Raw genomic sequence first — 12,401 nt, forward strand, 5'->3', positions numbered from 1 at the left:
GTGACCGGTTTAGATATAGATGTCTACATCAGATGAATCATACCCTGAAAGTTGCACTGAATATTCCTGGTTTTGACATCAGTTTTGTAATAACTTGTACAAGTCGTTTCTGTCTTTTGCAATACCTTTGGATTCAGTGAAGTGTCTGATGAAGAAGCAAACACTTGCAGACTTTTTGGCTCTGCCTAAGTTAGGAACTAAGAGCGCACCTTCCCCACAGGCAAACATGTTGCAACATAAAATGCAAACAGCTTGAAAGAAAAACAGAAGCAATAAAGACACAGCCCTTTATGTGCCCTAGAGGAAGAGGAGAAACTGGCAAGACATTTGTTAGACAATTCAGGGAAGAGTCATTTGACATAACCATGATGACACTCATATTATTGGTTTTAAAAGTCTTGACTTGTCACAAAACATACTTTACTACAGCTGTAATTAAATAATGGACAAAAGACCTTAGTACAAACAAATTCACATTTAATATATGTTATTTCACATTTTTCTAACAAGACATTTCATTCAGAGCCAGCTCCTTGAGCATGGTTAATAGTTTACACAAACAAAAAAATAAATTAATCAGTAGTGTTTGTACATACAAAAGAGGTCAACTGGCAAAATTTAATCACAGTTGCTGCTCAACAGCAGTTATCTCAAAAACGAACCTCTGGTCATATGTGACCATTAAGATGGTAATTCAACTGGTTCATATAAGAAAATAGCTACTATAGAACAAAATTAAATTCTGCAGTTCCTTAACTATATAACCACTCATCCTGCTGTCCTTATCTCTTAACTATGCTTTTGTTCTGAAATAGCACGGGGGATTTGTCCTGTCAGGATTTCGTTATAGTATTTGTGGTCCCTGGAAATCTGTATGAGAGAGAAAAAGTCCCACTTAGCAGCAGGAGAATGACAGCCACAATCCCAACAGGAATTGCAGGACCAGCTTCCTGAGCCACTGGACTGGAGGGCATGTAATAAGAAGGAGGAAAAGCAATGCTCTGGTTGTGCGTTACAGAATAGAAATTCCAACTCACAGGAATCAGGACACACAGACCAGCAAATATGTAGAAGAAGCCACCCACCAGGAAGAAAGGGGTAATAAGAGTCTTGTGAGTGATTCCCATATACACATTTCTCAGTGCAAATATTGTAGCAGCCAGTCCCAGCAAGCCCACGAACATGGCGATCAACAGGAGACCCTGAGCAGCAAAAATTTCATGGGGGACGAAGGACTCGTAGCCACTGAATTTATGGCAGAACTGTTCTCTATAGCCAGGTGAGACGTGAAGGTAACTGATGAAGCAGACTTTCCAAATCCCCACCCAGGCAATGCCAGAGGAGATGATGCTGGTGTTGTCCACGTGCCACACTCTCCATTCCACCATTCCCATTGAAATGGTGCACAAGATCCAGCCTACCGTACCCAGAACGAAGGCAGTGAGCTGGAGGTGTGAGGCATTGACCAGGGAGCTCATCCTCTGGAGGTCTTCTGCTCTGTTGCAGACACTGCTCTGTTGCCATGTGAAGAGAGAGAGGCACTGAAAAGAAAAAAATAAAATTACAAAGGCGATTATTATTTGGGTGAATAGGTGAACCTGTCAGTGAAAAAGAACGGTCAGGAGACAATGTGTGTGTAGAGGGAGGATGGTAGTCATCTTTCCCCAACTGTAATGGACTGCTGAAATTTAATTTCTATGGACAAATAACATATTTGTTTTAATTCTGTATATGTCATCATATCCCATGGAGCAGAAAGAGTCTCTGATTAGCTCCCCTTACAATCTCCTGTTTAGATTCACAAAAAGAAAATTCATGTCTTTTTCCAAGTTATTTTCTTCTTTGTTAATTAACCATTATACTCAAAGATCCTTATACATGTTACATATAATCAGGAGCCCTAGAGTTACTGGCTAGCAGAAACTAAATCAGACAAAATCCTCAGGTCCCTGGCCGTTGCAAGAGATCCTACAAAACAGCCGCAGAATCTGTGCTCTTCTCTTCTGGCAGCTGTGGTTTTGGTGTAGCAGCCCAAACTGAACAGACTTCAGCTTTTGTACTAAGAGTTGCTGGGACTGGTGTTAGACAGAAAACACCACAGTTCAGAGGCATGAGCAAATCTAGACCACAAAGTCTAATAATGAGCACTGAACTTTGACCATTTTTAGATTATTTAACCATGAATTAGCAGAAACACTTGAATTAACCAGAAATATAATGCTCTGTGCAGGGGCTGGAGCCTGGATGTGCTGCCATTGCTTTCCCACCCTCAAACTTTAGCCAAGATTTCTTTAGTGTTTCACCTTTGCAAATCCCACTAGTTCATAATCTGCCCAGCTTCCCCAGCTCGAATCATCCAAAGACTGTGGTGGAAAATATTTTATTTATTTAGTCTAGCAAAAGATTTAAGCTTTGTTTGCTGACTGTACATTCTGAATGTGAATTAGGCTTTTATTCTATTTAAAAAAACCCAAACCTGTTAATTTCCCGCATCTTTTGCACAACTGTCTGGATAATTATATGAATGATCTGTGATCAGAGAAGATGTGACCTTGAATTTATAAGGTAGATCTGAAAGGTTCTAGGAATCTCTATATTTAAAATACCTTTTCTTCTGCTGCTATTTCATTCAAGACTGAAGAAATATTGTACCAACTCAAATCTAATAATAAGATAGATCTGCAACAATGTTTTGTTACTAAAGCAACAACTTTTCTATTTACTGATCTTAAACTAAACAGATTCAGTAGATGATATAATCTAGTTGCAAAAATCCATCTGTGGAAATCTTAAATAAAAAATATCTTCATAACAATATGGCCTTAGGCAACACTGTCCATCTTCTTATACCAGTGCTCATTACATACTTACTTCAGTCCTGAAGCTGATGCCAGCAATAAGAGGATGGGACAGAGTGATTTTTGATGCCAGCCAAACACAGCAACATCTGCAATGTTATCGTTTTGGCCTCCCAGCTCACCTGTGTATCTCCAATAGGACTGATTTCCTGTGAGACATATTAATTTCCATTATTGCAAGTGTACATTTAATCCTCTCTGGCATGGAGGAAATTGCTCTGGAAGAGTCTCCTGTATTTTTATCTACTTAAACCGAAACCAATTTATAAATACTTTCTATATTTGCTTATAAACCCCCCTTTCTAATTAACTGTTGTCACTGGATACAGAGTACAGTAACCCCACAGGATATTATGAATGGTTTTCTTTCTGTCCCAGTTCCACATCAAAATAGCGTCTTTTCTGTTCATGTCCAGTGATGGGAAGGTAGGAGACAGAAATGAGCACGAGCAAGGGTGTCCCATGCTGACTCCCTTCTGCTTCTCTTGGAATCAGCTGAGCCCACAGTAGCTAAACCTGAATCACATGAAAACACCGTTTTGTGCAGAGCCTCTATGTCTGTAACACTTCTCATGTACATCATAAATATTCATTTAAACAACTTGCTGGTATCAAGGTCATAAAATATAGGTCAGCAGGTGAATCCCTGTCATTGAAAGCTTTTCAGAGTATGTTATCAGTGTGTAACTGATTGAATTGAATGTACCCACCTGCCTGCTCACAGAATTAAATGAGATTGTATCTGTGATTCTAAGCCCCCTATCAAATCTTCACATGCTAAGACACTTAAAATTGTCTCCAGAGTTGAATTATAAAATTAAAAAATAGGAAAAGTACTTTTTTCTTTAAGATTCACAAAAAAACCCCACAGAACAAGCAAACACGCAAGATGAAAGAATTCAAGGTTTATACAAAAGTTCTGAAAACATTGGAGAACAACCAGCTGACAAAGATGGGCTTTAGGTGAATTATCAAATGTCTAGACACACAAAAAATTGCATGATTCATTTTGGCTCATTCCTCCACACCCTGCCCACTGGAGCTTATTTGATCTAACCTGATATCACTGACTTAGAGAAAGAACAAGGTTCAGAAGAAGTACTTTTGAGATCGATGATGAAATTGAGTTATAGTTCTCATACTTGCCTGTTTTGGAATATCAAACAGAAGCCTATTTTTACTACCTCCTGATATTAAGATTCAGCAAGAAAATAAGGAACAAAATATCAAGGTAAAATAGTTACAGGATTTTTCTTGCCATATGAAAACATGTCAAAATTAAAGCAAATTAGTTCCTGATTACAGCGTCTATCACTATGAATATTAATAAACACACAATAGGTTTTGCTGATATCGTCAAAAGAGAACAGTACCAGAAGCACTGTTTTTAAAGAAAACCTTTAGCAACGAGGATCGGGGAAACTCATTTTCCCCCAGGTGTAGCAAGATACGTTGATTTTTCAGGACTACTGTGTCAAGTATTTCCAAAAAAGACGGTTTGCCAAGGAAAACCGTGAGCGACCTGCAGAGGGCGTCTCCCTCCAGGATTTCACCCATCCCAGAGGCTCCCTTGCTGAGACCTCAAGAAGGGAGGGAAGGAGGAAGGAAGGGAGGGTGAGAAGAAGGGAGGAAGGGAGGTTGTAGCAAGAAGAGCAACAGGGCCCTTGGCAAGGCTGGGGTGAACAGCGGCACCTGAGTCAGGGGTTTGTAAGGTCCCTTCGAAGCCATGGACAAGCTTTTTGTCTTAGCTGGACCCTGAAAAAGGTTACACCTTGGGGGTGACACTGCAAGTTTTCATCCACAGGAGGTGGGTGATGCAGGTGTTGAACTTGGCTAAAACACCAGCAGTGCCATTCCTGTAGATTGCAAAGACAGAGGCATCCCCTTTGGAAAGGAAGAATTTGATCTGCCACCAACTTGTCACCCATCAAAAAAAAAAAAAAAAAATCGTATGGCAGGCTGTGCTAACACAAGACAGCATAATCTGTTGTCTGGTTTCATGCTTTAGTTTAGTTTCATTTATTCTATAAATATTTTGAACTAATTTAATTTGTGTAGTAAGATTACCTATGTGGTCTGAATAATACCATGATGCAACAGTATCACTATACGAAAAGTCGTAAGGCAAATGAACTCATTCAGTCAGCTACAGGAGGTGCTCTGAGTAATCAGTTGGTGTCACTGCCATGTGGTTCTTGATTCTGCAGCTCACTCAAAGCTGTAGATTGCAGCATTCCAAGTCTGCACACAAGCCACTTCATGGGATGGAGTCAGCCTACAAAGGCAATCTTGCCAAGAGGAACAAGCTAGGTCTGCGTGGTGTCTGTGTCAGTGAAAGAAAAGCATGACTGAAAACCCTTTTCACCCAAAGAAGTGAGAAATGTTTTGAGAGGTGGCTATAGTGCCATCTCTCAGTGTCCCATGATTTCATCCACATTTTCATTTAAAATCAACTCAGTCCAATCCAATAAGCATTCCAGCAGCTTCTGGGGTCAGTCTTGGGAAAGTCTAGAGACAAGAGCTAAAAAAAAGAGAGCTGCTTCTACAGGCTTTTCATTTTCTCTCTTAGTACATCTTTCATTTCTTTCATTTGGAAGGGTTTTCATTCACAGATGTATTTCAGGTAGGGACCTGAATAAAAGCCAGATAGAATCATAGAATGGTTTGGGTTGGAAGGGACCTTAAAGATCATCTCAGTCCAACACCCTGCTATGGGCAGGGAAACCTCTTGCTCAAAGACCCATCCAACCTGGCCTCGAACATTTCCAGGGATGGGGAGTCCACGATTTCTCTGGGCAACCTGTTCCCTGCAGGCAAATGCAGGGAAAAAAACCCCTAGCATATTCTCTTAATTCGTACATTTAAATATTATTGGGCCTATAACATCACTGGGTCTCAGACTCCCTCAGAGGGGAATGAGGGCCTGTGCCAGGGACAGATGTTCAACTTATAGGATAGCATAAGAGAGTGCCCCCAAACATGCAATCAAAGAAAAGACTTGTCTTTAAATGAATCATTTCCTATGATAGTTTAAGAGCCAGATGGCTCCAGCTTTCAGCAGCATGGAGGGAGTTTGCTGTTTAGCAGAGGTCCTTTAGAGGTTGATATCTGCTGGGTAATACTATTCCTCAGCAGTAGCATGCCCTCGGCAGTATCTGCCCCCATCTGGAATCTGAGGCACCAGGCAGAGCTGGATGGGTCAGTCATTAACACCTTGAGCATAAGATCTCAGATATTGAAAGAGGCTGCAGGGGAGGCTAGGGCTTGTCGTATGAATTTGTGGAAGTCTTACACAAATTGCATAATCCTTGACATGATACTCAAAAAGCCAGTACTAATGCCCTAGACCCTTAAGTTTGGATGTGTCTAGAAGAGAACATCATTAATAGTTTTTAGTTTTCTAACATCCCTGTTGCAGCACAGCTCTGGTTGAAATGTGGCTTTATGTCTAAGGCTGTTTACTTGCTGCGGTCCCAGCCACAAGAGTTGCCAGCATTGGCTGCTGAAACTGTCTATTTCTAGTTTCTTCAAAAGACATTTAAACAAACACTCAGTGTGGCAATTGTTTTGTTCCTAGTTTCCTAGAAATAAAGTTAGCTGCATTTATGGCCCATTCCTTGAATAGTCTCCCTGACATTCATGAAGTCTTGAACCGTGATATCTCATGTTTAGGTTCCAGCTGTCTCTAACACACTTATTTTCAATTAGAAAAGATAAACTAATAGGGCTAGCAGTTACTGGAAAAGTCATTTCCAGATATAACATGCTCTATGTACCCCCTTCCTCCAAATGTCACTATCCAGTGTTATGAACTCTGTTCCTTCCACTTACACATTGTGTTTCAAAACAAGCAAACCTAAGCAATCTTTATTTCTGTTCCACCAAGTATGAATACATTGAAATTAGCTGTGTAAAAGTTCTTTGCTTACTTCAGGAAAAGAATTTGATTTGCTTTGATGGTAGGATGAAGAGAAATCAATAATTTCTATATATTCTTCACTGTTTTTTCAAGCCCTAATTCACTTTTCTGTGGTTGAGCCCACCTTAAGCTCTTGTTACCTAAGGAAATGTTGCAGGTTTGTAGGCAGTGAGATGGCAGTGGGTTTGATCCAGGACCCAGATGACCCCATATTATCAGTTTCTACAGGTTGTTTTGCCTCTGTCTTGAAGGAAGCTCCATTTAAAACTGAAGTAGAACAGTTTAGGGATATTCCAAAAATGACAGCCCATGAAAACCAAGGCAGATACCCTGGCTGTGTTGAGATGGTACCCTTTTAGTAAGCTTCAAAAAGCAGAGAGATCCCAAAAGCTTGCTTACTCTGTGTGTCTGGCACAGAGAAAAGAGCTCTGAGGGGTAGGTAGTGTAACTAAGGCAACCATACCCAGGTCCCAGAGAGCTCACACAGGACAGGGAAGATGAGGGTACTGAATACAGCCTCGGGGCTTGGGAAGCTGTCACCAGAGGCGACACCTTCTACCCAAAAGAACAGGAACTAATGCTTCTTGGAACCTGCAGGAGAAATTGAGAATTTCTGGGCACCTGGAGTGTCAGCCTGGACATGCTGCATGGGCACCAGGTCAGGGGAAAGGAGCATCGCCAGAGCCGAATGCGTGGAAGGAGCTACTGCCGAGGAGGGAACGGGAGAGCACACAACCTGCACACAGCAACCTGTTCGTGACATTTCCTCCACAGACAGTGGGTGGGTGGTTGAAAGGAGGGCTTTCCAAAAGGATAGGAGGTAATCCTTGTTTCTTAGTAAACGATAGCAAAGCTAAGATAAAATACACTAAGAAATGTTCCAATAGACGAGCAAAGTCTGAGTCTCCCTGTCTGCAACCCATCTGCCTGTTGAAAGAAAGTTTTGCTCTAGGAATTCCACTGCAACTTGTAACCACCTTAAAGAGAAAGTTCAAGACAAACTCTTTCTATATAAAATAAGCACAAAATTTTTTTTCCCAGCCAATGTAAGCAGGAATTCATTAATTTCCACTTATTTCATGTTTTAAGCAAATATTCTTGCTTTGGATATTGTTAGGCACCACATGCATTTTGAAATTAACATTCAAATCCTGCTTTTGTAAAGTTTTATAGCCTAGATGTAGCTTTATTGGACTATACTGTACATGGTTTACTAACCAAATCCCTTGTTTAATGTAAGTCTTGCAGCAGAAAGGGAGTTTTAAAAAAGCCCCAACAGCATAGTAATTTCAGAGGTCTCTTCTTAGCAATATCCCTATGATTTAATGCTTGCAAACTTAATTCTTCAATTCCCAGTTGGAAAAGCATTCTTTATAGGAAACAAACAAATATTTAAATCTCTCCCCATCTGTTCTCTATCAGCACTTCATAAAATAAGTCATATTAAAAAAAAAAAAAAGGAGACTTACTTCTGCGAGTCTGAGAGTTGCCTAAGGCTGTGAAGCAGTGTCAGCTGGATGAAGCAAGTTCCAGAAGGGAAGTGGAAAAAAATGCCCGTGCAAATTGTCCGACTTGTTACGCTACCAAATAGGTACCTCACAGTTCCTTGTCACTCTCCCACTAAGTCAACAAAGATGTAGGAAGTAAGTTAATCATTAACATATTATAAAAATATGAAAGCTTTACCGTGTGCCATTTATTCGAATTGCTTTAAAACACTTACCAAAACATATAGATAACTCCCATGGAAAATTCAGTTTCCTGTAAGATACCCATTCAGAAAATCTGCCTTTTTGATTACATGATTTTCCAGCTTGAGACCACGATGCCCCTGCCTGACAGCTCGAAGGACACAGAATTCTCATCTGAAAGAGAACAAAGTGATTTCATAATCCTTTCTTCTTTGTTAGATTTTTCTTCCCGTATTTATACAGCTCTGCAGTGGGAAGAAATATAGGGGCGAAGGAGGAGGGCTTTCAAGGAGTAAATTCAAGCTGAACTGGTCTCTTGATGGACTGTGGTTGGCAGCACCCATACTTTAGTACAAACAGTACTGTGTTTGCTATCTCAGATGTTTAACAACACACATTTTTAAAAATTATATTTGCCTTGCTTCATGGTTTTCCCATGAATGTAAACAATGGTTCTTACAAATTGGAAGAATGTTCTTAACTCCATTCTGATTTCTCCTCTTTGAACCCTATTCTAAAATCTGCTAAAGTCCAAATGACACACTGGTCCTACAGCAGGAGGACATTTCAAAGATGGGTAAGTTTATTTCATAGAAATATCCTGAAATGGAAAGCCTCATCGAAAAATTCTTCTCACCTGCAACATGCGACATGGCTCATCATTGCCACCACTAAAGAAGGCTGAAAAATGTCATTAATTCATGTCCTTCGCTTTTCTGCATCACCTTTAATCCTCTCTTGCTCTGTCTTCCACCCATCACTGATTCACCGTTTTCATGTGCAGGTAATGCAGCCTGGCCACGGCAACAGAATCTTGTCATCTTCTGCAGCTCTCCAGTCTGGGATCTTCTCTCTGGCTGGTCACAGCTGGATGGGGTTGGTTTGTTGCACAGGCAAACTCAGCTGCTCAGGCTTTGCTGTTGCATAACAAAAAGCCTGAGATGGGACACCCCCATGGGCCATCCACCCGATGGGCTGCTGTCAGCTGCTAGACTGAGTATGGCCTTTTGACATGCTGATGAGCCTGCTGATTCAGAAGGACAGCATCCTTGGGCAGTAGGTAGCTGGCAGATAGATTCCTTTCCTTGCATTTAATAACTGTGTGAAACAAAATATGCAGGCAAAACTACTGCTGATTTTACACTGCATGCAGCCTACTCTGTGATAGGAGTGGCATCCCCTACACTACTCCCAGAACAACAGTTCTTTGCTCCCCAGTTTCTCTATCTCTGATCTATTCCTCCTCAGTCACGAAAAAACCTGCAAAAACTGACACAACAAAACCAAACCCGCTGTGATGTTTTAGAGATTAAACTGTACAGAAAAATAATGATTTCACTATATTTGTCAACCACCCTCAGTGCAATGAAGTTTAATTCAACTGGAAATCTACAGTGCTTAATCTGTAATAACATAGCCAGCAGCATAAGCACAATCACATTAGTGAGAAATACGATATGCACAAAATGGAATGGAAGCAAGATAGGAAGTGAATGACAGCATTAAATGCTTTTTCTTCTCAGTGTATGATTACGATAAACACATTCATTTTTACTGTAATAGTGACAAATTATTAGGAAGCAGATGGAAATTAACTAAGTTTCTGACTACTTTATTTAAAGGAACACATTTTACACATCAGACTTTATTGTTCTTTGAATACCAATGGTTAAAACTTTTTTCAGGCAGAAAACATTTGCTTTCTTCCTCCTGTGGCCTTGGCCCAAAGTGCATTGAAATCAGTGGAAAGAGCTCTGCTGACTTCAAAGGCGTTTAGATCAAGCATGGTCCCTTCTGTGGTTTACAATTTCATTGTTCAATACCACAGAACAGGAAATATTTGTTTCAAGTTATTTTTCCTTTTATTTGCCATGCTGAAAAAAACAACCTGAAATCAAGAGGTTGTGGAAGATGCACTGCCCAACAAGTAGCAGCAGACAGAGCCTGTAAATAGCTCAGAAGCTCAGGTACAAGTACTTTCTCGCTTTTTTTTCAAGACAAAGGTTACTTCTTCCAGAAAGCACAGCAGCCTCCCTGCATGCAGCTTGCCAGTCTGTGATCTTTGAACTGGGGATTAGAATTGTTGCCTCCTCACTCTTGGTCACTCACTGCTTGACCTCAGTGGATTATCAGACCAATATCTGTCCAAATCCAACACTGAACCTAAGTGTGGGCCTCTAAAACCACAGCTTGAGCCTCAGAAAAATATTTACGTAAACATCTTTCCTAACTGTATACCTTTATGGCCAAACCAAGTTGTCCTTTAAAACCTGTGAAATTCAGAGATGAGACAACTCTATCAACTCAACACAACTCACATCATTAAGTGCTTCATGGTCCAGCAGCAGTAGACCTTCTTCCTGTTTTGCCCATGCCTCTTCAAACATGGATCACAAATACATTGTAAACAGTATGTTAAATGGCATCAAAAAGCAAAACTTAAAAGATGAGGGTGTGTTTTCAGAGATTGCACAATAACCTCATGCCAATTGTTGCACCACTGTTGAGGCAAATCCCATAAAGAGCCCATGGGACAGCTGAATAGACAAACTCCATAGCTGTTGCAATAACAACCCCCCAAAAGCAAGATGGACTTTTGAAAGGGTTAAACCCCCCTGCACTTCATAGCACATGCCTGAGGAAGGGGTTAGAAAGCCTCCAGGAGAGGGGGTTGGGAGCCCTCCAAGTGGGTTGGCTCTATGTTGCTTTGCAGATGGAGGTGGCCAGAGGTGATGGGATGAATCAGCCACTGGAGGCTCCTTCCTGTGCTCCTAAAAATGACCCTGAGGCAGTAGTGCTCTTGTCACAGCATGGCAAAGAGCTCAATTTTTTAACTCCTTGACTTTTGCTTTTAGAGTGATTACCACTGTCTATCCTACCAAGTCTGGCTAAGGCTGGGATGTGCAGTAGCCAGGCTGCCCAAGGCTTGCCCCTGAAGACAGGCACCTACTGCCAACCTCAAGGGGCTCCACAGGGAAACACTACACATTGTCAGATACTTAACTCAATCCCAAACTACACTGACCCTGTTTATAGCTGCCAGCAGGTACTGTTTGTTTTTATGGTTAATCCCATTGACTGGGAAGTTCTCTGGCTCCAGAGAACATGGTAATAGTTTTGTTGTCATTATGTCATTGTATTTTGGTGGCTTTGATTTCTCTTCTGTTTTGTGAAGTCCCAAATAAACATTCACGATGCTCAGTCTCTACTATCCTCTGTGTTAGTTCCACTTGTATTTTTTTCTGTCCAGTGTGGGTGAGATCTAGACGTGTTTTAGCCTAGCACTACAGTGGACTCTGACATTATAAGAGGAAGATTATATGTTGTCCCTCCTAGCAAGAGAGATTGTTCAATGTCCAATTTAGGAATTGTGAGCTAGGGAGCCTGTGCTTCACCCACATCCGGACTTGCTTCCTTTCAAACAATCTTGTGCAGCACTAATATCCCTACCAATGGTCAAATACTTTTTAGTGCTTCTTCTGTCCAAACTATGTCAGAGAGCTTTTGTCCACCATCTACACCACTAGTAGTGTCCTCAGAGACCCTGCTGACACAGTAATATCTCTTTTTTTTGTCCTTAACTTTCCCTGGATTGCCTTATAACAGATCTAGAAGACCCTCAGAAACTTCCGACAAAGAAGCCGAGCCTTTTACTGTTGGTCATTTAAAAACAAGGGAGAAGTGGGGACATACAAAACACAACTGCCCAGACTGTCTCCAGCATATGTTGTTTAGACATTTTCATCAGAGACCAGCAACTGTAGATCCTTTAGAATGGGCTCAATATTAGTTTTTGAAGCAAAATTGAGACGACTATTACAGACTCAAGAATTTTAAGAGGGGCGATTTTACTGTGATCGCGACTCGACAAGGGGCTGATTTAAAACCAATAAGATTTGTTTCTGGCTCAGCAAGAAACCAATGTTTTTTTCC

The 12,401-nt window shown here is 40.9% G+C and overlaps 1 protein-coding gene across 1 annotated transcript; it reads right to left on the bottom strand.

Moving 5' to 3' along the window:
- Positions 1 to 522: 522 nt before the first annotated feature.
- On the bottom strand, positions 523 to 8,685 carry CLDN34 (claudin 34). The gene is made up of 4 exons (XM_027640917.1): positions 8,501 to 8,685; positions 8,247 to 8,397; positions 2,872 to 3,007; positions 523 to 1,541 (listed from the first exon to the last, which is right to left on the bottom strand). The coding sequence occupies exon 4, from the start codon at positions 1,476 to 1,478 to the stop codon at positions 834 to 836; it is 645 nt and encodes a 214-aa protein (XP_027496718.1). The 5' UTR covers positions 1,479 to 1,541; positions 2,872 to 3,007; positions 8,247 to 8,397; positions 8,501 to 8,685; the 3' UTR covers positions 523 to 833.
- Between the last annotated feature and the right edge of the window lie 3,716 nt (positions 8,686 to 12,401).

Source organism: Corapipo altera, unplaced genomic scaffold, assembly GCF_003945725.1.
Source record: "Corapipo altera isolate COAL_440 unplaced genomic scaffold, ASM394572v1 0, whole genome shotgun sequence".
In the NCBI taxonomy this organism is placed as follows: Eukaryota; Metazoa; Chordata; class Aves; order Passeriformes; family Pipridae; genus Corapipo; species Corapipo altera.

Coding starts and splice junctions, on each gene's coding strand:
- CLDN34 (XM_027640917.1), bottom strand. CDS start 1,478: ATGAGCTCCCTGGTCAATGCCTCACACCTCCAGCTCACTGCCTTCGTT.